Consider the following 25,863-nt stretch of genomic DNA (forward strand, 5'->3'; position numbering starts at 1 on the left):
CTTTCCTGTCCTAAGCGTGTATATACAACCTCCAGCTAGGCGAGTGTGTACACGAGCTCGAGCCCTCTTAGCTGAGTCCCTAGTTTCGTGCACTGTTATAGCAACCATGTCTCTTGCTGCCTGGACCGGTTTGGGCACTAATGTGGGGGGAGTATACGCACGGGTGCTACGAGACTGTATCAGTCCGCCGCCACGCCTGACCGCTCGTTGTCTAGCTATAGGAACTCTCTTTCTGGAATTCTCAAATACGTGTTCTTCGCGTTTCCTTTTGTTCGTCCTCGGCCCTTCCGAGAGACCTCACCGTCTTGAGGACGTTACTACGAAGGGCTATTTCACAGCGCGTCAGTATACCATCGCTCCATCCACTGTGCCACGCTGGGCGTCCTTTATACTGCTGCACGGAGTTAAGGAGACCGAGTGCGCACGCGCGCTCACGCACAGGCGCGCTGCAGGGCGTAAGAAGACGAAGCGAGCCGAGTCAGAGCAGCAGCAGCAGCAGCTAGCTATATAGCTCGTGTCTTGGACTCTGCGACGCCATCCCCGAAGGCAGCCCTGCGCGCCAGAGGGGATTGCTGCTGCCGCCACCGCCTCTGGCTTGGGCCGGCGGCCGATCAGATTAGCTCCCCGGGAATCCGCGAAATTCGATAGTGCCGGGATTAATGGCCGGTCCATGTCGCTTCATCTGGGCAGGCCACCGGGTCGCTCCTCGCTGCAGCCGCCCCGCACCGCGCTGCTTCCTTTTTCCGTCGCCATCTTTCGTTCGCCTTCCCTCTCCTCTCCTTTCGCGTGCGCGTCTTCTTTTCGTTATATCTGGACGTCCCGTTCCCTCACTTCCCGCGTGAGGCAGATCGGGACGAAAGTTGTAGAAATAGGGGGAGTCGCCGAGTTTGCCTTGACATGCTTACGGACCAATCTTGGCGCGGAGCTGCGACCGCCGTCTCGAGTTCGCCTACCTCCAACTGCCCCCCCCCCCCCCCCCCCCAATCACTTCTGGGGACTCCTCTGCTGCTAGCGTAGTCGCGGTGACAAGACCGTTCCGGTATAGCTAATGGGAAACGGCCGAGAAAGAAGGGACGATCGGAATGCAGCCGGTTTGCGTATAGTTGAAGTCGGGCGCTCTCGGACGTGATTGTTGTCAAAGCGTTCAGCTATTGACTAACCAAAAATGTACTGTAAACAACATAAACACAGACAACCTAGACAACGCGGATGGTTATTTTGTATAGGTTCTTCAGCCAAGTCATCAAACTTGTGGAGAAAACTGACTCATTGTAAAATATTTTCGAGCTACGCGTCGACGACCTGAGTAAAAGCAAAAAAAAAGGAAGAAAATAAAGAACTCTGAAATGCGCGAATGGAATAGCAGATTCGAAAAAAAAAAGAAAGCGAAAACACTGGTACAAAAGAGGAATGTGGGAGTTGTTTGTAGCGCTTTGTGCCCGTATTTGCTGTGTCTTTCTTTTCTCTCTCCTGTTTTGTTGTTCCAATAGCGCGTGTCAATCAATACATACGGTCAATCAGTCCCTACCTTAGCTCTTCTTAAGCTGACTGTACAGCTAACCCAAAAATGTTAACATGATAAAATTCTGCGGTTTTGCGGCCCAAAACCATGATATGTTTACGAGGCACGTCGTTGCGGGGGAATTCCGCATTAGTTACCTGGGGTTCTTTAACGTGCCCACAATGCACGGTACACGTGCGTTTGTGTGCTTCGCCCCCTATCGAAATGCGGCTGCCGTGGCCGGGATTCGATCCTGCGCCCTCAGGCTCAGCAGCGCAACGACGAAGCCACCGCGCCACCAAGGCAGGCCCGGAAAGAGGGTAGCGGTTCCGGGGAAGGCAACAAGCGAGGACAAAGCCGCATTGAAAAAAAAAAAAGAAGAAGAAGAAGGAGAAGAAGGAGGAGGAGGAAGCGCATGCGCAGCTTGCACTAGTTGTGCAAGGCTGGAATCAACAGCGGTGCTTGTGATCAATTAGCTTTTACGTGGCTTGCCTAAGTTGTTTGTATGGTTTGCGAGGTTATGCTAGGTTTTGCGAGGTTATGCCAGGTTTTCCTAAATTATTGTCTCGGCAGGCTTGACGCTGGAAATTTTCAAGCAGTCGCAGTCCGGGATCGCTTTCTCGGTGACGTCGAGAGTTCAGGCGCCGGCTCTCGCGATCCCTGGACTGAAACTCAGGATCCTCGACTCGGCGTCACCCCTTCTCAGCCGCAGCTTCGGCGCGGTGTTCCGGATCAGCTCGGTGGCGACGCATCGTTTTTTGCTTGGCAGTACGGCGCTCTTCCTGGTAAGCCGCTTCTTCTTTGGGCGTCTGGACTTTCCTCTGTCTTCCGATGGCAGCAGCACGTAAGTACGGAGTAGAGGAGGCGAGAGGTGCCGCATGGCATCCTTACTCGCCTGTGACGACACGACACTGCCCAACGCGCGCGGGGTGCGAGGAGGTTACGTGGGTCGGTGCTCTCGCAGGTGATTGATTGCTAGGCTAGAGGCGGCGCATAGCTGGGCTGAGTTTTCTGGTAAAGCTTTACGGGGGAACTAAAAGTTTAACAAGCTCAGCTGTTAAAAAAGAAACAGAAATTCATTGGCTGGAATCACTGAAGGATGATTGTGGACGTCAAGTGATAGCCTCACGGTAGATCTACTGAGATATTGTGCTGGGCACATTCATTGTTACTGGTTAGATTTACTATATTTACTCGTATAATGCTCGCACCTCTTATACGTCTGCCATCAAAAATTAGAATTTTTTCCCTCGAGTAATCGTCGCACCCTCAAAAATTGCTGCAGTGATTGTCGTCTGCTTGTTCCAGCCGGTGATGACAATAACGCATGGCAGCTGAGTGCCATCTCTTAGTTTTATGCACTTTATCGGCGCGCTCAACATTAAAATTTTTCTCTTTAGTACCTATATAGAACGTTCTCTTGAAGAATTTTCTCCACGTAGTTACCCCAACCGTCAGCTTCGCCTCACATTTCCGCGAGAAACATACGCGAGCATTATGCGAGTAAATACCGCATTGATTAACGCTGTGAGGAGTGAAGATACTGTGTCGTTTCACTACCAATAGCAGCAGCCCGCGTTACATACCATATCGAAAGCCTTGCGATGAAACACATATCATTCAGCATCGGTCTATCAAGTCGCCATATTTGATTATATTGTCTCCGGGATTAGCCCAGTCTCCGGGATAGCCCAGACAGCCGTCCATGCAATGCGGGAATGACAGCCGAAAAAGGTGACGCTAGCGTGGGAAACACAAAATGCTCCCATTAGTCAGGGTAGGAATTTTGCCTGAGTTATATGAATTCTTCTTTACATTTAAATGTATATATTTGACATGTCTAGCTAGGACTCTCGCTGTAGGTACGCAGCGCCATTTTTTTCAGTCGGAATGCGAGTGTGACGCATCACCATAACATCTTCGTGCCCTCATACCAGAGACGTCGGTGGGAGCTGAAGCGCTGGTGGCGACATCACCCGGCCACGTCTTCAACTACAGACGGCTTTACAAGAGACATATGCCATAAAGGCGTGTGTGTGCACTCCTTTCGATAATAAGGTTTTCGTTCCACGCACAGAAATTGAGGAACAAGTAATTAGTGTTATTGTTGTCCTGTATATGATAGAATGGGATGTGAATGTAAATTGAGGAATAGAATGGAATGAAAAAAATATATATGTATGTTATGCATGCCGACCGGACTGGCCTATGCTAGGAGAAAGCTCGAACAGAAGAAATGGGTAAAATTACATCCTTGCGAGGATTGCTACGTCTAGGGCGAAATCACACACTGACGTCAGGACCCGAGTGGCATTGGCTTGCAGCAGTGGTGAAATACATCCAGTATACATGTTCATACGATGGCATATTACCCCGTTAGGGTGTTCACGAATGAAATGAATCTCTCTGTCTTCCTCAAAAATGTTTAAGCTTGCTGCTCTGGTACGGAAACTCGTTCAATAGGCGACGGCCCACTTATGGATGTAGGACATGAACTTCACGATATGCATTTATACGCGAAGCAAAAAATGACGGTCCTCTGCGAGTGCATCTTGAAGTTCACACTTCCGGAGACATCGCGATCAAGAATCAATGCAAATATACAATTTTTCTTTGCAAACAGTGAAAATAAGTTAACAGAACACGTTTATCGCGTAAATTTCACATTCCTTTACAATCTACAGTTAAAAATCCTTTCAAATTCAAGTGCGCAACGCTCTAAATTCGCGGCATGAGAACGCAATCTGCTCAAGAATCTCTGGAGAGTTTCAGTAGTCCGTACACGTGCCACCATTTAAGAACTACCGTAATATCGGGTACGTAGGCATCAACAACAGCACCGGTGGCGCCGCCTCGCGGTGTTGAGTTCAACTAGAGAACGTATAGCTACCATCGTAATTAAAAACGATATCAGCAACTTAGCTGGCGTCGTAAAGTTGTCGGAAGCAGCTTAATCATGAATGCATAGCGGTTCTTGTCCTCGTATTACAATACAGCATGAAAACTTTATATTTCCTGTGAACGTATTACCCTCTGCGGAATACGGGTTCAATTATTGGAGGTGTTTACGTGATTGCTATGGTGGCGTCATCTTGTGGCACGGATTAGTTAAAACTGCAAAGTTAAAATTGCAGTGGTCCATCATATTCGCCTTAACTGTTGTTGTTAAGCGTCGGCAGAGACAAAATCGTTAAGTTGCAGTTTCTTTTTATTCTTTCAACGAGAAGACTCACGTAACACAAGAACGTTTCATACGCGTTGTGGTTGGACAAAGCGCCAGAAGATGCCGCTACAAGTGATGCTACTGCCCTCCACTGGCTCCCGCAAGCCGGTATTCCGTAAACGGTAACAGCACGTTTAAGGAAAAGCTAAAATTCTACAATGACCATTTTTTTTTTTTTTCACGCCACGTGGGTAAACAAATCATCGCAAGATGTCGTTACCATCGTTGTTACACTGCCATTTAGAACCCAGTAAAGCTTAGGGCAGATAACCGGTGGTATAATAGAGTTATAGATGGGTGCCAAGAGAACAGAAGCGCAGTAGGGGGCAACACAGAAGTAGGTGGTGTGATGAAATTAGAAAATTTGAAGACAGAAGATGGAGTCAGCTGACGCAAAACAGGGTTAACAGGAAATCGATGGGAGAGGCCTTTGTCCTGCAGTATACGTAAATTAGGCCAATGATGATGATGATGATGATGATGATGAAGATGATGAAGAAGAAGAATACGTTTACGGACAAGCTATACAGCTTTCTACTGTCAGGTCGCCATTCCGAGGAATAGAGAACGGGGCGCGGCAGGCCATTGTCCGTCTCTCCCCCTGCTTCGTTCCTTGCGTAGGAGACATTATCTGCGCTCGTTCATTCTCCTGAGAATTACGAACACTGCAAGCAATCTCACTCGGCCACCATACATCACCGACAGTTGCTGCTACTACCTGACGCTCTGTCAATCGAGACAGAGCTCCCCGCCCCTTTATTTCTTTTATTTTTGCCGAACGAAAAAAAAGTATTTTCGTTCTCCTTACACACCTACTGCAGATGCACACGGTAGAAAGGAACCAGGAAGATTAGAATAAGAGGAGACCCATATAGGGCGAAGATTTATTGGACGTTGCGCGCTAACCTTCTTTCCCTTCTCCGTTCTTTCCGTGCTGCTCAGGTGGTGGTCGGCGCAGCACCAGTGCAGAGGTGCATTCAACCGAGTCAGGAGACGTGAATGCGAACAAAAAGACATCGAAGAGGACGGTACTCTATAGTCAAGGCAAAAAAATGCAAATACTAAGAAAATGGGAAACATGGATATATATGTATATAGTCAAGCTTTTGGGTGTATCGCACCGTGACAACGATTTCTGTGCCCGTACATTGGCGGATTCCGTGTACACGCGGCTCAAACATACATCTACCTGCCTTTTCTTTATTTTTCGTACTTCTTTCTTTCTTTCTTTCTCTCTTTCTTTCTGCTGGCTCACTTTACCGGTTAAGTAGTGGAGCGATTTCATTCTATTCCATGCTTTTTATAAGCCGCGGTGGCTCCGTATCTGTATTTCTTCTTTTCCTTTTCCTTTTTTCTTCCTTTCTCCTTTTTTCTTTTCTTTTCCTTTTTGTTTCCATGTTGGACACGAAGTGGTCGGTTTGATTCCTTGGAGCTGTGCCTGCATTTTATTGGGGATTTAATGCAATGCTCATGCGCAGTCCTTTTGGTGCACGTCAAAGAACACGAGGTGACCAAAATTAATTCCGAGCCCTCCCCAATGGCGTACCGCACAGCCGCTGTTTTACCTTATAGGGCGCTCAACGCCTTCAATAGCACCGATTCCATACTTTCCCGCTGGCATATCGGCTTACTCGATCCTGTTGATTATACAAGGTAGGTAAAGCGTCGTTCCCTCCATCGGATAAGGGACAAAGTTGACAGTCACTTAAGTATCCTTACGGGATTTGAATGCGAAAGTACGAGGACTTGTCTAAGTTGTCACCTTAAATTAAAATTCCACCGTAGTCCACCTTGCTCTAATTTGTACCAACCTTAATCCACTTCAATCCACCTTAAGCCACTTTAATCCACTTTAATCTACTTTAGTCCACCTTAATCAAATTTTGGGAGTGGGCCAGGTCGGTTTTTTGGTTGTGGGCCATGGCGTCCGTCCGATACCGTGGCTGTTCACCGTGGCATATCGCAGTACGAGCCCCAGCAGGTCCAGAAAGATGACATGATCACGTGATCACGTGGGCTTTGGTACCATCGGATGATACGCCAGATTTCGCACTTTATGGGGCATATAATGATTTCGCATTAAAAGGATCGGAGTAAGGTCAAGTTAGATGGAATCATTACATGATTCTCGATCGTAAAATATTAGAGGAACATTTATAGCTATGGCTCTAAGACATTTTTCTTGGGTCAGCAGGAATAAAGGCAATTTAGAGCGCAGCGGTACCAGCAGGTTCAAACAGATGAATCACAAGTTCAAGACAATGAACATTATCATAGGTTCACTGCAAAGTACGCAAGAATTTACGTACAGTTTTCAAAAGGAACCATAGCTACCGTTCGGGCTATATGAATGGCCGTTTTCCCGCCTAAAGAACAACATACCCATTATTTTTTCTGCGACGATGAACTCAGCAATATTGTGTGTTCAGTTAATTCTTCAGCTACACTCAACTTCGAAAGTCTGTGTAGCGTCGACTTGGGCGCCCCTTGGTACAGAAAGGAGCCAAACAGGTAGCGCTTTAGTGGCGTTAGAGAAAATACGTGTGCGTGTGTTGCGAAGTGCACCGAATGAAATCTAGTTCAGACAGGTTTTGGTATCGCTAACTCGTCTTAAAAGCATGTTCTTGTGTGACGGCCTTTGCCAATGCGTTCATGGATACCGCGAAGAAAAGCTGTCACAAAACTAATTTGCAGAGGCGTTAACGATGCGAGAGCCCGTCCACTTTCCCAATCTTGCTTCCCTTCAGAGATGGTCCACAAGGAACACAACGCGGAGCCCAAGCCCACACATGAGCTTAAGCCGTGCTCCAGCTCTCACCGGGGCGAGCAATGAAGTCGTCTGCTTCCGCCATCTCTCCTCGCTTTCTTTCCAGACGAACGAGCTCGGGGCTACGTCTGCACGGCTCCCTCCAGAGGCCGCCTCCAATTGGCTTTACTTCCACGCCATTTAACACCTTCTTTGTTATCCTCTATCATTGCCAAGCAATATCAGTTCCCCCGCTCCTGCTCTATATATATCTCGCACCTCGCTGACACACGGTCTGTCCGTTTTGCTGGGAGCCACAGACGCGCCGATTCCTGCCCGGTTATTAATCTGTACATCTCTGCCGCATCACGGAAAGTCCTGGTCTCGTTGCATTCTGCATCACACGCTTTTGAAGAGCGATCAATGGGAGCCTGCCAGATACAAGAAGTAATATGGTGCATAGCCAATATCTATTTATTTATCAATTTCTGCCTGCCAGCAACGCCCACGAAGATAACGCTCAGTAACTTTAACTGCAGGAATCCCTTGATCTGAAAGAATGCACCACAATTGTTTGAGTTTCCGCGGTGCACTCTTGATCTTGGCATAACCGCTGTCGGTGCTTTGGAGAACTGTGACAGCTGTCTAATTTTAACGTGATCGTCTCTCGTTGTATTGTACGGTCCTTAGTCTGTCGTCTGGTTAACGATCCTATAGGAGATGTTCTGCAAATATTTCACATCGCCTTGACGCGTTGAGAACCCATAGCGTATCAGGTCAGCGGAACATGATGGTACGCTTTGACGCCAGACATCGGGCCTTCTGCACACATGTACGCTGTCATGTGGTCTCTCCATGGTTGTGCTCGCCGTTGATGAATGCTATAGTGAACTTCCACTGATGTTCATGCCACGTGGACTATGTGAGGCGCGAAGGGCCACGTACCCCCCCTTCTAAGGCGGTCCACGGTTCTCAGAACCCTTAACTTTGACCTGGGCTCTGTCTGATTTCCTCACGTGGACGAAAGCGAGGACAGATGAAACGAGATACGTGTGTACGCCTTTCACACCTACTTTGGCATTTGCCCCTGACCCGCGCTCGCCTATAGGTTGCATGTAAAAGCTTGCGGACAAAGCTCTGCTGATCTTGCTGGAGTAGAAGCATGTTTTAAGACATACCCGAGCTTAGCTACAATGTCAAGGAGTCATTGTTTACTCGCTGGTTGCTCACAGTGCAGCTTGTTTGTTCTGTTCTGGCGCCAGCTTTGTTTGCCACGAATACATCTAGAGGAGGCGGAATCTCTATCGGGCTTGAGCACTCCGCGGCAGAATTCAGCCGATAGTTGTGGTGGTAGTGGTAGCAATAGACATAGTGGCAGTAATTAGTAGTAGTAGTAGTAGTAGTAGTAGTAGTAGTAGTAGTAGTAGTAGTATAGTAGTAGTAGTAGTAGTTCAGAGTGGCGTTGCCGAGGAGTAGCACACCGAGCACGTCACTCGACCCCCCGAAATTTCTGTGCTAGTATGCGGCCTTCCTAGCTCCCCTCCCCTCATCCTCCCTATTTCCAGTCAAGTGGGTGCTCTCCTCGCTCCCGGAAGGAAATGTCTGCCAACGCCACTGCTAGTTGCAGCAGCAGTAGCAGCAGCAGCAGCAGCAGCAGTAGTAGTAGTAGTAGTAGTAGTAGTAGTAGTAGTAGTAGTAGTAGTAGTAGTAGTATATTAGTAGTAGTAGTAGTGGAATATTTCTTAATAAAGAAGAGAGAAAGGCAAGATATAGTTCTGACTGAAACACGATGGATGCCTTAATGAGAGTTCAGACGGCTTCATGCTGTACGTGAGCCGAGACACACAGGGCAGGCTCTCGCGAGTGCGGATCTTCCCGCGGCGCCATCGTTAGGGTCCAGGAAAGAAAAGCTAGCTGGTCTCTCCAGCTTTGACAGGCGCGCGCCACTGCGCGGACCCCGCATTTATCCGCGGGCCGTGCCATCACCGCCCTACGGAGAAGCACCTATACGCCCGCTGCGGTCCAGAAAAACAGCAGCTCGGGACGCGGCTGCGGGGGTCCGCAGCTGTCGCGCCGTCGATCCCCGTGCCATTTAGGCCTCGGTTCCCCCTCAGCTACGTTCCTCCTTCCCTTCTTTCCAAAGCGCAAACCTTGTGTTTCGCTCTTCTTGCTTCTACTTTCATTTCGTCTGTCCCGCCGCCCCGCAGGGTGGAGATATTCCCTCCTCTCTTTTCTCTTCGCTTTGCGCCTTCCCGACACGGGCGCTCTTCGCGGCCACGCTCTGATGAGTGCGGTCGCGTCGGTCCGATGGCCTGCTGCACCACCTTGGAGCGAGGGGCTTTGCGGCCTTCCTTTACTTCGTTATTACTATTATTACTACTACTACTACTACTACTACTACTACTACTACTACTACTACTACTACTACTACTACTACTACTACTACTGCTGCTGCTGCTGCTGCTGCAGCTGATGCTCGTGTTTATTTGTCTTTTTGTTATGTTACGATGTTCTGGTTTTCGTTTCTTCTTGTGTATATTTGTGCTCGGCTTGTTCTCTTTGATCATTTTTCTAATCGTATCTCGAAAGTAGTTCATGCCCTGATTTATTTTTATTTTATTTATGTCATATACAGTTGATTTCCTTTAATTATACCTCGATTAATTCGACTTCTCGCTCAATTCGAACGCGCTGGAAAGTCTGGAACGCAGCGCTGGAACGCGCTGGAGCATTCGCCTTCAATAACAGCCCAACTTTGTTCACATTAAACCCTACACCACTCCTATAGTTTAATGACACGCTGGCGCTTCAGCTGAGCGAGTCGCAAGCTCGCCTCAGCATCGAAGCAAAAATAACAGCTGGCATAGCGGTCGAAATGCCGGACGCTAAATAAATTCAAACATTCGCGCCAAGCAGCATAAGATCGTCATGTCACTGCCATTGCCGGTTGTGACGTCACTTTCCAATTTTTATTTTTTGCTTGTTGGCTTTTTCGTTTGCGGCCTGACAAAAATTTATAGAGGCCCACAACGGAGCTCTAACTTGATGCGCGATGACAAAAGACATATTTCAAAAAATATTAATCATTCTGACAGCTTTGGGCGCACAGAAATATCTGACGAGAGAATTTCACAGGGGGGAGCGATATGAAACTCTCCCGTCAGGTATTTCTGTGCGCCCAAGGCTGTCAGAATGATTACATAGTTTTGTACTACGTCTTTCGCCATCGCACGTCTAGTTAGAGCTTGGTTGTGGGCATCTCTAAATTTTTGTGCGGCTCTAACGGTAAGGGTGTTACCAGCGAGACAAGAAAATTTATTTATTTATTTACTTATTTATTTCCACAAGCAAGGAGGTACATGGTTGTGGCGGAAAAAACAAGGGGAGAAAAGCTGCGGAGAAGCAGCTTGACTGGCCCCAGGTTCCGTTTACAATGATATCGCCCTTAAAGGTCTGCTCAGGCCTTGCACAAATGAACAGGTAGATACTTGTTGCTTTCATATATGCATCAAGAAAACCGTCACACAGACGAAAAAAAAAAATATATGGGCAGCTGCACCTTGAGCCCTTATGCAGACCATTTCCGGGAAATGCGAGTATACTTCGTATGATACTGTGGTGACTGCATCTTTCTGAGCTACAAACCCAGAGTATCCAACTGTAAGCGCCTTGAATGTATTGCAGGTGTCCCGATGTTTCACATGGTGAGTCATCTGAGGAAGAGGACGCAACGTAAGTGCAAGACCTTAAACTTTATGGCTGCGCCGCAATTTGCTAAGTGGGCAACTTTGTCTATGCAGCAAGCTCAATCACGTTGAAGGCTCATGCGGTGTTAACCGTGTGATCAAACTGTATGCACATATGCACAACGTTTAGCACAACTGAAATAGGATGGTCGTTTCTCATGCAGGCTTTCCAACCCGTCAACACATGAAGAAGGCCCCAGCCTGCAAGTGCCTGGGAATAAATCTGCAGCTTCTCAAGGGCAACCGCCTCCAGATATCTGTACCGTCCACATCTGCATTCTTTAACTCTTCCTGTACGAGCCTCAGGGTGTCGCTCTCTTTCATTCCTCTTACGACGGGCTCGTATAACCAGGGGCAAGGCGGCGAGAGCACGATATGGATTCCTGTGAAGTAGGCACCACTTCCATCTGGCGCATGTGCTAAAGAAGCTCATTAAATAAAGTTTTTCATTCATTCTTTAACTCTTCCTATATAGGTCTCTAAAGAGTCCAACTGTTGAAGTCCCACCTCCTCGGTAATAGAAATTGCCACGGTTGCTGCAAAAATTGCAAATTGAGTGCTTCAATTAACATCCCCCCAACCCTCCCACCCCCGGTATCTTTTCATATTGTGCAGAATGAAGCAACAGAAAAACAACTTCGAAGACAGTGTTACAGAGGTCCTGGGGTGCTGCAGCTCAACTTTCGAAAAAATTGCACAAGAGAATGAGGAGACACAAGCTCAAGATGACTCGAAAGAGGCAGCAAATTGGTTTGCCTTCAAATTAAGAGTATTTCGGCCAAGGAAGAGTGCGAAGTAATGTTTGAATAAGCCAAAATTGAACAATTTCAATAAATTGAGTTCAATGATTTGTGTGTGTGTTTTTCTAAATGATATAGGTGCTCGAGCACAACTGTGTAAATGTTTACTTCTGTAATGAAGCAAGACAACCGATATCACGAGCAGTTTAACTACACACCTTAAAAAAATAAAAAGAAGAAGTTGTGTTTATTAACTGGCGTCAAAATATTCATAACCGTGACATAACTACGCCTGGTAACGGTAGAATAAGTAACATCTTTGACTAAGCAAGGCAATCATTACTCATAACGGGTCTCACCCACCGAATCCAAAAGCAGTTAGCACCACCGAGCACAATGTTTCTAGAGCGTGTGACGCATTCACCGGATCGACTTCGACAATTCTATAGTGGGTCCGATAAAAGCGTTATAGGCTAGAAACATCATATCCAGTGAGGTTTACTGCGTGTGCATTTGGTAGCCGATGACTCATCAGTAACAGCGATTACATTATTTAGTCAAAAATATTACTAACTCTGCCGTAACCAGGCGTAATTATATCAAGCTAGTGAATATTATGACAACAGGGGAGGGGGAGGGGAGGCTCTTTTTTTTTTTTTTTTAAGGAGAGCACCATCACTGGGACAGCTCAGTCGCAGAGTACGGTGCTCCCAGTAGTCCCCGTCGCAACCGTGATTGCTTTCGCAGTCTTCGTATCGGCCGCGGTATTTCAGCTCGATATCCGGCTTTTCCTTTTTTTTTTTTTTAATCGAACGCATCGGCTTTAATTCATGATCGACGATGGTTGGGTTTAAGTGCCGGGTGCCAGGACGCTTTAACTGTAACAGCAGGCACAAAGAAAATTCGCTTAACAACTTGAGCGTGATGAATGCGCAGCAACCGTCCGTGTCTGCGCCCGTCTTCGACGACCGCCCTCGCCCGCCGGAGGTGATATACGCGGGTGGCCCCAATTGAGATACGGCGGCGATCCAACGAACTTAGCTAGATCCCGGCTCTATTGTGGGCCTCAATATGTCCCCTCGACTTCCTGGGTCTTTTCATTTCAGCCGTTTCATCTCACCGCCTTCCGTTTCTTTCGCTAGCCTTGCTAAAACACAGATGGTTTTTCTCCGCTCCTCGGCGTATACCCTTTCTCTTCGAAAGAAAGAAAGAAAGAAAGAAAGAAAGAAAGAAAGAAAGAAGGAAAAACAAACAAACAAACAAGCAAACAAACAAACACAGCCAGGCTTATAGCGCACGAAAAGCTCTGCCCCCAAGCTGCGAAGACGTGTATTCGACAGGCAACGAAACTCCACGCATCCGATGCAGCTCTCTTCTGCGATATGGCGAGGTGCGCTTACGGCGGTGTCCTTCTTTTTTTCTTTTTCTCCCTGCACGTGCAGGACAGAGGAAAATGGCAAGTGCCGCAATGGACGATGCAGATTTTAAATATGTAATCGCGCTGCGAAATTTGCGAAAACGCAAGGCATCGGTGTGCGCTAAATGTTTCATGAAACATCCTGGGAATAGAAACGCCCTTCACATGCAGTGTATCATATCGCGACTTCTTGCGTTAATGATACAGCTTTTTTAATATAACACATCATACCGCAATTTTTTTTTTCGTCTGACAACGTTGCAGCGTTTCAGGAAATTTTCTTTAGATTGGAATTCAAAGACGACCGCGGCTGTATACGAATGAGTCTCGCCGGCGCCGATGCGATCAGAGGATTACTAGCCAGAGGGTGGCGCATAACCTACGTTAGCGCTTTGTTTTGCTAACAACCATGGATCACATCCGACAAGGCCGATTTGCAGTCCTAATTAACCTGTGGAAGGCGAGCGCACGCGGGTGAGGGCCGGTGACTTCAGTCTATTGTAGCCTTTTGTAGATAGCACGTTAACCGTGTTTAAATGTTACCACGTAATGAGCTAAATGTCTGGTAAATGGGAATCAGATTCCTTCCTGCACGAGTTACGATAATTTCCACCACGAAAGAGTCTTCTATAAACCTCCTGACACGGCTCTGCCTACAGTTAAACGTGTCTCACTTCGTGTATTCGCCATTCCCTTCTTTAACTCTGCATGCCTGAAGAGCTGCATAAAAACGAAAATAAGGTATGTGATATAGGTGACACAGAAGTGGCTATCTACATGGTATGAACGTATTGAGTAACATAAACCTTTTATTAAAGAAATGCCAGCTTGCCGCGTCGAGGATAAGGCTTCATAAGGTATGGCTTCAACGAAAAAGCGTCATCTATATCTCCTACCATAATGTATGGAATCAGGCCAGCAGAACCAACCTTGTCTGGGGGTGATATATGCCGCATCTGCGTTCGTCTAGGATTTACATGAGGGGTGTTTCTAAAAAAAAAAGAAAATGCCCCTCCCTATTTCCCGCAGGTGGCCATTGTCAACATAAGTAAACCTGAAAGAAAAAGACTCCGAACAGCACACCAGGTTTAATACAGTTAGGAAATTTCATTTCTGAACGGTCGTTGCGTGAAACTATCAATACGTGTATTCTTTTCGCACACTCATGCTGAATCAGGGGGTTTAATTTTTGGCCTTTCTCTAAAAGCATACATCAATGTGAATAAAGCATTACCTATAATTTGCATCACAAGTATCCATCAGGACACTGGTGAAGCTTTTTTTTTTTATTAGATGTATTTAAGGAGAGGTTGGTGCCTATGTGTGGCGCCGGCTGCTCCTCTTGTCTTATGTGATATTTATCGTCGGAAAGTTGTCAACAATCACAAAAGTGGACTAATAAACACATGAACGAGCATTCACGTACTATGCCTCAGTACTGCAATATAAATAAATGCTCGCGCAACAGAAAAGTTCACATAGCATAAGTACTCACAAAACCGAAGTGTTCACACGCAACACATGAGTTCACATAGCATAAATGCTCACAAAACCAAGATGTTCACAGAGAAGATGTTGGGCACTTGAATGCCGTACTCTAAATACAACTACAAATGCTACATGAACACGAAGACACAATGCACATGTAATTAAGGGTGCCTGTTGATAACAATGTGAGCAATAACTGTTGTATGACTTAGTATTTTTGTGATACTTTTTATTCCTCCAAAAATTGTACCAAGGCGAGCGCAGTGATGTTTTGAAGTATTCTGTTGGCCTAAATGTTTTCCAAAGAATATTGCCCGTCTATCCAAGCCATGTAGTTTTTCCGAAAAGTTCTTGCGGGGAGCATCGTGATTTTTACAGTGTAGAAGATGGTATTCTACCTCTTCTCCAGCCTCATCACATGAGCATGTAGCACTGTTAGTTTTTCTTATCCTATACAGGAAACTTTCAGTATAGGCAGTGCCTAGCTGAAGCTTATGAATCGTTGTTTCAACAGAGCGACTAACTTTAAATGTAATATTGAATTATACTCGAGCATGTATATTTTATAATTGAGAGTTCTGCGCATCCTTTATGAACCAAGTTTCTTCGGACAAGCTACCGTATAGTTCGTTCAATAGACATCGCGCATCACTCGCCGCTAGAGGAAGTAGTGATAATTCATTCTCTTGACGTCCTGCATGCGCCATGTGATCAGCTGTTACGTTTCCTATGATTTCACAGTGACTTGGAATCCACTGGAAAGTTATACCGTGTTGTAGATCTTTCGCTATGACGTATGTCTTCTGCGTTTCGTATGTCAATGTGATGTTTGCTTTTCTCAAACTGATTTCATTTAAGAGGAAGCTTTAGCTCGGGCCCAACTCCGACGCGACCTATTCAAATATATGTAAAACGCAAAAACGCTTTTCTGAGATAACCCCTGGACCGATTTTAATGAAATTTGTTACATTTGAGAGAGAAAGTTAAGTTCTAGTGACTGTTGAAAGCGGAATTTCGATTTAGGGCCTCAATTCTATTACAAAAAAAAAAGATTTCGCAAGTTTGAAAAAATAGACGTAAGAAGTTTATAAATTACTAGCTCCGCATTAAGAGCAGATACCTCGGTTCTGTAAACGGCATCCATTATATCATTCAAAACAGACAAATTTGGTATGTCAATTTATATCTTACGTGAATTTGTTACGTAGTAAGGGCTCTGCCAAAGGTGTATTTCCATATTACTGATTTTTTAAAGATTCATGTGTAACATCTCAGATTGTCCGCTTTAGGTGTATTATCAGATGCAATTCATAGCATTGTGCTATCATGTTTCCTTGCTGAGTTACGGAGTTGTAAACTGGATAGTTTCGTTTTCTGAAAAAAATTCCATATTCTTAATAAAAAAATTGATGACCTAAATAAAAAATTCGAAACCAACAGTGACTAGATTTTAAGTTGTTCTTTTAAATGCAACAAGCCTCGTCAAACTTGGTGCAGTGGTTGCCGAGAAAAACGAATTCTCCTTTTACATGTATTTAGATAGGGGCACCCGAGCTAAAGCTTCCTCTTAAGAGGAAGCTTTAGCTCGGGTGCTCGGGTAGCTCGGGTAGTGTACTTCCTCTTAAGAGGAAGCTTTAGCTCAGGTGCCCCTATCTAAATACATGTAAAAGGAGAACTCGTTTTTCTCGGCAACCACTGCACCAAATTCGACGAAGTTTGTTGGATTTAAAAGAAGAACTTAAAATCTAGTGACTGTTGGTTTCTAATTTTCGAGTTAGGTCGTTAATTTTTTTATTAAAAATTGCGAAAAATCGAAAATTTGCAAAAAGTGAAACTATCAAGTTTACAACTCTGTAACTCAACTACGAAAAATGATAATACAAATCTGTGAATTGCATCTAATAGTTTATCTAAAGCGGACAAAATAGATATGTTACACATGAATATAAAAAATTTAGTAATATGGAAATACAGCTTTTGCAGAACCCTTGTAGACAACGTAACAAATTCACGTAAGATGTAAAATGACATGTTGAATTTGTCCGCTTTGAATGATCTAATAGATGCCGTTTACAGAACCGTAATATCACTTCTTGATGCAGGGCTATCAATTCTTAAACTTCATGCTTCTATTTTCTTCAAACGGTCAAATATTTGAAATCGTTTTAAGAAAATTCAAGCCCTAAATCGAAATTATGCTTCCAGCAGTCACTATAATTTAACTTTCTCTTTCAAATGCAACAAATTTGATTAAAATCGGTCCAGGGGTTATCTCATAAAAACGTTTTGGCGTTTTACATGTATTTGAATAGGCCGCGTCGGAGTTGGGCCCGAGCTAAAGCTTCCTCTTAAAGGGACACTTAAGGTTACCAGAAAGTCAAGTTAAAGTGATAAAACAATGCTCTAGAACGTCTAAGGCGTCAATATAATCGCGAACAGAACTTTAGTAACCGAGAAATTGAGGTAAATGCATGACACGATTTGAGACGCCCCAGCGACATTCCGGTACTAGCTCGATGACGAAAGCCCTCCTCATCATAATTTATGTCACTAGTACTCAACTACTCGTATTAAAAAGATCATTTCATTAGATTATAAGACGGAAGAAAATGCTACTTGTCTACTTCTATTCGATTCTAAGAAAAAATAACATTTTGACGTTACCCTTCAGTAGCATGGGTTGTCGAAAGGTTTCGTTTTCGCTCGACTCTGCGCGCTCGACTTTGCGTCGCGCGCGCTTTTGAGTTTCAGTTGTTTCTTTATCGCGTCGTGCTACGGTGGTCCTGCTGGCTCGCGAAACTTGCATTTGGAACAAGCAGCGAGAATGCCACGTCCATGTGATGTCGTGGGATGCGCTAACAGTCCGCGGAACTTGGCCAAGGGCAGTTGCAGCGGCGAATCCAACGTTACTTATCACTGTCTGCCATCGAGTGAACCTCTCCGTTCGAAGTGGTTAAGTGCCGTACCTTTGCCACAGAGCGCTGGCAAAGAGCCGAAAACTCACGTAGTGTGCTCGCTGCACTTTCGTCCAGAGGATTACGAGTTCAAAGCCGACTTACTGAAGTCGCGTGAAGTGCCTTTCAAAGCAGACCTTCGTCGTAGTAGTACGCAACGACGCCGGCAGCGCGAGCCCTCAACAGCAGGTCACGTTCATCAGTGCTTAAATCGCTGAACTCGAGCCCAGCATCGCGAGCTAATGTGTCAGGGTCATCCATTGCAACGAGCGTCGAAGTTCGCGTCATAAAATAAAGAACCAGCTTATCGTCGTGCGCTTTTCCTTCCGCTAGCCACCATAGTTCCGCTTTCGCGCAGCTATCGGCTCTGTTTCTGGCCGCGCGTTTGCGTTTTGTGCAGAAAAGCCGTAGCGCCGTCTGCGGGAGCCGTTTTACTCACCGACAGCGCAACGTCACTATGAGACCGTGACGTCAATACTCCTCGATCGGAGGGCGGGTGATTTGAACTGCGCTAGAGGTACGCGGGCGCTTCAGAACGCATTTTCTCTTAAATTAAGTCTTTTCTTCGCACGAAACAAGCGTTTCGAGCCCTCTGGGATGGTATTTCAACAGTCCACGTTGACTTAATATTAACCTTTAGTGTCCCTTTAAGCGCAGCAATGAGTCACTCGGAATTACCGAGCGAAGTGGTTCTGACTGCTGACATATGTAACGTAAAGCAGAAAGTATTACGTAAAGTTCTGCAGTTGTGGACGCTGTAAATTGGAAAAAGCTTATAAGCACTTTTCTCTTGGTATACAGGTATGTAAAACGCAGATGTAGAGCTTTGTTTCCAGTGTGATCCATCAGTATACACGTGAATGTGATCTATGTACTTAGTGTAAAGATGTGATAAAGTTAATTGCTTTATCGCAACAATGGGTATATCACATTTGAAACCTACTTCAGAAATTGAAGTGACTATTTCTGGAATTGCTAGTCGCCATGTTGGATGAGTTGCGCAAGTCGGCCAGTATTCGTAAGCAGGCAGTAAGTTCTTGCACCACCGTATTTCTTCATGTGTGCGTGCAGTGGTTCTACGCTGAAGGTCTTGACACAGTGCATGATTAGGGTGTTGGGTTGCCAAACGAAAAAAGTGACGACACGCTTCCGTAAGCCTTAGTACATGAAAATTTGGTTGGCGGGACTCGGCAATTACCAAAGCACTGACAGACGCACGCGGAACACCAAGACGTATGCGAAGACTTCTGGCCAGAAATGTTTGAATTGTTTCCTCTATAGATTACAGGATATTCCATGTAGCACAGGAGCAGGGTATGCTATTCTTTGTCTAATGATTGCCGAGTGAATGCGCAATAAGGAAGAGGTTGAATTACCCCATCTCACTCCAGCAAATTGACGAAGAATATTGATTAGGGAGTTTACTTCCTCCTGTAATGTTTTTATTTGGGGAGCCCATAATAGCCGTCCGTCTATGATAATACCCAAGAACTTGTGTTGTCGCACAAGTTGCATACGCTGAGAGTCTAGCACGAGCTGGAATCTCTCGAGGAATTTCCTTGTAAAAGGAAGTACAGCAGTTTTCTCATGTGAAATAATCCTACCGCTGCCTTAAAAAAAATAATTATTCACTCTCAGCCCAGCTTGTAACTTTTGCTGAACGGCCTGAGTACTCGAGTCAGATGCCCGTATGTACAAATTAAGTCTCCTCCATATAGTGAATAATTTAAGGTAGCAGGCGGGATATGGGATAATTCAGCCATAACACAGTTAAAAGAAATGGACTGAGTACACTACCTTGCGGAACGCCTTGATTCACTTTCCGCTCTGTCCATCAGCGGTTTCAGTAATGATTTTCCCGTCTCTTAAGAAATCCGCAATCCATCTCAGCGTTTGGTCAAGCATGCTTAACCGAGTTAAACCATGTAGGACGTGAGTGTGGCTGGCTGTGCCAAATTCATGCGTTATGTCTAGAAACACTGCAGTGGTGATTCTTCCATAGCTCCTCCCATGATTTACGTATGCAACAAGATCTAAAATAGCATCCATCCTACACAGGCGCCTGCGGAAGCCCGCCATATTTTCGGGTAGTGCGTTGCTGCGTTCTGTCCACCACTGAAGCCTAGCGTCTATCATCTTTTCCATACGTTTACACGGGCTACTTCTCAGACTGACAGGGTGGAAAGAATCTAGGTATAAAGGAGTTTTGCCGGTTTTAGTATCGGAACCACTCGTGCAATTTTCCAGGAAATTTTAACAAAATTTTTGTGGCCACAGGACCCAGGTTTTTCAGGGCAGCATATGTGACCCCGTCAGGTCCAGCCGCTGTACTCTGGAGGCACGATACAAGTGCGTTCTTTAACTTTTCTAATGAAAACGGCTGATGTAGGACATGTTGATGGCTATTTATATATAAGTTGATCAATTATCTGACTTCTTCGACAGAGTTACTGTATTCAGGTGTGTTTACTGCTGCACTTGGGCGTGTAATAAGCTGACAGAACTTGTTTGCAACGGTCATTTCCGGTACTTTCTGGACTACAGCTACAGCTGTGAATTGTTTTTGGCGCAATACTGGCCCATTCAAAGAGCGCAGAACATTGTATAATTTTGATTAAGGTGTTAGGGGAGTATGTCAAGTGCAGAATTATTGCCAGAGCTTTGTACCTAGGCGCTTCGGCTGCCGGCCCGTACGATCATATATCTTTTGACATTCTCGGTAATCTTCAATAATGTATGTGCATCGGTATTTCTTTCAGCTCTGCGGGATATAGCTCTGAGCCTTTCGTATTCAGAGTCTACACCAGTGTAACCTTCAGGAATCTTAACACACTTTGAACAAAGGTTTGTCTTCTATAAACGATAATAGGCTGTATCAGTGACCACGTCAACTTGACTTGTAATGTGATATCGAAATGCCGGCCAATTTGTTATCTTTGCAGAGTGCCGATAAGTCGAAAATCGTAGCCTAGAATGCTGTATTAGAATAAGAAAATGGCGTAATAGTTCTGCGGAAACCCGCAGGGTGGAGAGAAATAATCAGTAAAGGGAAAATGAAACATCCACCCACTCGTAGCAATTGCTACAGAGGAAACACATACAGGTTCCTCGAAAGAAAGGCCTTGCAGTTGAAGAAAAATTCGTCCTGGGGTGCTATGCAGGATGCGCCGAGTTTCTCGTTCACCCGAGTTTTACCCGAGTTTGCTCGACGGCAGTCAGTGAACGGAGATAGCGTGAAACGCGCAAAGGCTGCAGGCAAAAAAATATGTAGACAAAAAGCCGCGTATGACAACATGAGCGCACCCTGCGCGGCACGCTGCTTCCACGTTTCAAGCGCAGACGGCTGCACAACGAAACTCGCCAGCGCCGCGTATTGTTATCAACGGATTATCGCAACTTAGCAATACCGTGACTGTCCCGCTGTCTGTCTGCAGACTTGCCGTGAGCCGCTTGCCACGCCTTTCCCGGGCGCGTCAAGGGCGTGCCTCATCTTTCGGCAACTATCTTTCTATCCTCCATCGAATGCGAACAGGGTACATGCGGCGCATTCTTGCAGCTACGCTTTCGCTAAACGAATACGTTATAATACAACAAATAAAATAACGAACACTTTTATTTCTTTAAGTGTCTGTTTTTCGTTTTGAATGCTAGAAATTTCTGATGACAAACGGAGATCGAGCAAATATATTAAATTTTGCACTTCTTGCCGCGAGTGGCGACAGTGAGGCGAAAGCTTAGAAGCGGATACATTGAACCGGGTCGCACGCACGAGGCAGTTCATACGGTGAGAAGTCGCCTAGGGGCGCTACAGTGCTATTCTCAATAATGTCAGTGATCACCACTCTTTCTCTATTAGGGGAATAGAAACGCAGCGCCATGGTACGGCTGTTCATCGCAGGCGCCTTAAGACGCCCGCTTTACCAACTAAAAACGACACACTAGTCATAAATACGGGAGCAACGGTTGTCGCTACAAAATGGTGGTCCGTAGTGCTCGTAGTGACGCAGTTTAGTGAAAATGTACCAGTTTATCTTTGTGCGCGAAGCCTCGGCGATGCATTGCGAAGAAGTGCGTGCTTCCCACCGACACAGTTCATCGCTTGTCATCGCTTGCCCACTGAAAGTGCCTCTGAGCGCATGTACGCAGTATTTGAGTGTTTTGTGCGCACCAAGGTGCTTGCGGATTACTTATGCTGGAGCCAGCAGCGATCGCAGAAGGATATCGTAACGACACCGCAGGAATCGCATTTTGGCAGGTGAGGGCTCTTGTGTGCGGCTATGAAATGAGACTTCGAACTGAGGAAGGTGGTGGAACTGTTGAGTGCGCAGTGCTTGTGATGAAGAAATGCCATTGCCCTGGGTCTAGAAGAGCGAGCGATTCTCGGATGCTGATCGTGTTTACGACGTTGTGGCTCCGATACATCACCGATGACGGAGCAGCCATCTCAAACGACTGCTGCGATACGCACTCCTCAGCATCGTCGTCACCCTCGGCGCATCGACGCCTTGCAAGCAGCTACAGTGACGTGCCGATAATTATTTACTGTGCGCTACGTCGCCACAATGCAGGCAATGAAACCGTGCTGTGGTGCCATCTCAGCCCGAGAAGCCAGCGACAGTCAACGCTTTGTTTTTGATAGTAGTGCGCAGTACATCAACGATGACAGTGTGTTGTGCGTGTTTTATGTCGGTGGTGAATATTGTTGATGCCTCTCAGCTCGGCACCGCGTCGCTGTTGCCGAAAGATAAGTTGGGCGTGGCCCAACCTTGGTGGGTGCGCGCACTAGAGTTACATGCCTCGCGCGGGGCGTGACCTCTGGCTTTGATTGACAGGCGAACTCGTGCTAAACTCGTACATCGCGAAACCCCCTCCGAGTTCAACTCGGGAACATGGCGGCGGCAGCAGCAGCCTGTGTTATTGCAGCCAGCGGCAGCAAGCGTCAGTATGACCGTCTGGACCCGTTCGCGTACATGACCGCCGTGGAGTTTCAGCGTCATCTTGGCCTGTCGAAGACATCAGTGCGCTGGCTGTGTGACGAGCTAGGCGAAGACTCTCGTCTGTGGAGACAGCGTGGCGGGCTTCATTCGCTCACCGTTGAAGAGCAAGTCCTCTGCGCCCTCCGTTTCTACGGGACTGGGGAGTTTTCAGAGAAGCGTCGGCGCCGAGCGTTACATTGGACGTCATCAAACTATTGCGAGCCTCTGTGTTAGAGACGTCTGATGCGCTTATTGATGCGGCGGTGCGGAAGCGGTGGCTGGCTTTCCCGAAGACTGCGGCTGAGCGGGCATTTAGAAAAAAAAACGCTTCTTCGCGGAGACATTACGAACGTAGTCGGGTGTGTCGACGCAACGTACGCAGGAATTAAGGTGCCTTCAATGTCAGCGTTACTCTGATTAGCATTGTAGCAATGTCTAGACGCACCATATTGCCAAATTTGTCACTTCTCTGTAGCCGACCTAAATTTTGTGTTTCCGACGTCACACATGCGGCAGCCTATAATACTGACTTTTTCGCTGGTTGCTGACTTTTTGCCGATTGTTCTACTTGTCTATCAAGGTGCCTTCCAAATGGCTCACTTTTTTGGGGAAAGAGGTTAATGAAGTATAAATAGATAGATGGATATCACAAATTGTGTGAAGTACCCTGTGAATGCTAATCTCATAAAGAACTTGCTTTTTTTTATGAGATTACTTAGTACTTAGTACAAGTTACTTAGTATGCATAATGCTGAATTTTGGTCATGCGTCATCTATCGGCCACACTATGAAACAGTAAGGCATTGCACAATTTGTTGCAGTGCGAGATGCGGATGTCGCGCCAAGCCGGTTGTGCCTATGCATTTATGGCAAAATAAAAATGCATTGAGAATCTTAGTGTGCTGCCTTGCATGAAGAAAATACTTCAGAGTGTTTGCTGTGTGCACTGTTGGTGCATGTGCCAGTGGTTCAGTGTATTTCTTTTGGGGGAGGGGGGGCAGCGTTGTTCTGTATGGACAAATCGTATATTTTCGTCTCATATAGGGCTCTAATTCTTCAGCAGTAGAACAATGCAGATCCAATGCTCTGCAGAACTCGGTGTGCGTGAAGATGTCGTGAACCACCAAGGCAAAATTACATATCGGGAGAAATGTGGTGCAGATGCCAATGAAAAGTGGGTCTTTAACCCGCCATGATAAAAATAAAGATTGCAGATTGAATAGACCTTTTGTACAGCTTTAGAGCAATGATTACACAAACTGTGACATGCTCAAACGTGTAAAAGCTTGCCGCAATTCCAAAGTAGGATGAGTGATATGCAGCATATTTTGGCATTGAACATGTCTTGTAAATGCTATTTTTATTGTAAGCCTCAAGCCTCGCTGTCACGCCTTTCCCTCCGGCACTCCCTTTACTGAAACGCAGCACTGTCTTTCTATTGGTGTCATGATGATGATGGCAACGGCAGCAGTAAGGCTGGTTAATGCTTGCCCCTTTAATTCCTGCGAGTTTAGTGGTATAATATGGCACGTACATACACCTGTGCTGCAAAATTTTATGCTTGCGGTGATTTGTTGGAGAGCTAATTCGTGTTAGGACATTTCAAAGATGTGTGCCATTGTGGCTTAATAACTAGATCATTGGTGAGGTTGAAGACTCGTTGTATCGGTATAGAAGCTTGTAGCTGAATTGCACCACAATTCGACGGGACACAAAGAAGAGAAATACACACAGCAGAACGCTCTGCTGGGTGTGTTATTCTTCTTTGTGTGCCGTCGAATTGTGCGGTCCAACTTCAAGTAGAGCATTGGGCCTCTTCGGTGCAGGACCGAGGAAGTGTAAGCTATTCGACACCATGCCAGTGCCTTGCCACACAATTATGGAAGTCTGAAGGTTTGCAAACAAAGCTTTGCTTTCAAACCCACCTGCTCATGTAATACAAGCACTGATTGAAAGAACCATCATACAAAAATAATGGTGAAATGAATCGCCTTTGAAAATTTGTATGTCGACACTAATGACATAATAGGTGCCACAGCAAACTCGACAGTTGTACTGGACAGAGCACTTTGTTTCCTATGTGAAGCACAACTTTCATTACATGCTGTGCAGATAACCAAGCTCAGTTTGTTTTAACGTGGTACAGAGCATTCACTGTAATCTGTTTTTGATTCTAAAGTGCCAAACACCACCTCTTTTTCAAGGATGTCATGGGAATATTTGGTGAGAACTGTTTACAGCCCCTCATAATAGAAGTGTGGCCAGCCAGCTTTGCTTGGGTGCCTTTATAGATTTCTGTTCCTGATCATTGTGTGCTATCAAGTTGCTAAAGTCTATGCAACCAGTGCAAGGCATTACGTGATTCTATGGTCAGATATAACTTTAGGAGGCCGCAGAATCTGCACTTCAACGGCAGGTGAACACAAGCCTGCACCAATGGGCACACACTCTACACTGACGTCGTGCCGCTGGACGCACTAATACCTGCTCTTTAGAGAGGGACTATGTGGAGGCAATCGGCTGCTGCGCTTTGGTCATCTGGGCGGGGCCTCTCCTGTCTTGTGAAGTTGTATCCGACTAGAGGATGCCGCTTTTCATACAACACAAAAGGACAAAGTGTACAATTATTTGGCCTATGAAATGGATACATCACAAGTGAGCTATGCATGCGCTTAAGCTGTGTGAAAATTAGTACATGCAAATATATGACATTGTTAAAGAATATGTGGTATCGAACATGCATGTAATGGCACGTTTAAATCGGGGAGTGTTGCATTCATGTGCACAGTCTATAGGTGATAGCATTATTAAGGTCATGCCGTTTCCTGTCTTTTCATTGTGAAATACACACACCGTTCATCTTGTGGCTAATCAACACCCACTGTATTCTTGCACATAGAAAGAACAAACAGCACAATGACGTATATGCTGCATTAGTGTCTTTTTCATTTACACGGTCCAGGTTGTCTTATGTGTTTGCCCATTTTGAAGAGACATAAAGTGCATGTTACAAGTGTCCCAATATGCACAGCACAATGTTTACTGCAATAATTTTATTCATGCTCTTGAATA

At 45.8% G+C, this 25,863-nt stretch overlaps 1 protein-coding gene across 1 annotated transcript in view; it reads left to right on the plus strand.

Annotated features, from left to right (window-relative positions):
• LOC129381976 (uncharacterized) overlaps positions 1 to 12,191 on the plus strand; it is a 227,644-nt gene extending 215,453 nt beyond the window's left edge. The window contains exons 2-5 of the mRNA XM_072287111.1: positions 11,155 to 11,202; positions 11,381 to 11,606; positions 11,692 to 11,730; positions 11,832 to 12,191. Of these exons, the coding sequence (XP_072143212.1) occupies positions 11,163 to 11,202; positions 11,381 to 11,606; positions 11,692 to 11,730; positions 11,832 to 12,015 (489 nt within the window). The 5' untranslated portion in view covers positions 11,155 to 11,162 and the 3' untranslated portion in view covers positions 12,016 to 12,191. The remainder of the gene's footprint in view (positions 1 to 11,154; positions 11,203 to 11,380; positions 11,607 to 11,691; positions 11,731 to 11,831) is intronic.
• Positions 12,192 to 25,863: the final 13,672 nt, after the last annotated feature.

Source organism: Dermacentor andersoni, chromosome 3, assembly GCF_023375885.2.
Source record: "Dermacentor andersoni chromosome 3, qqDerAnde1_hic_scaffold, whole genome shotgun sequence".
NCBI classification, from domain to species: domain Eukaryota; kingdom Metazoa; phylum Arthropoda; class Arachnida; order Ixodida; family Ixodidae; genus Dermacentor; species Dermacentor andersoni.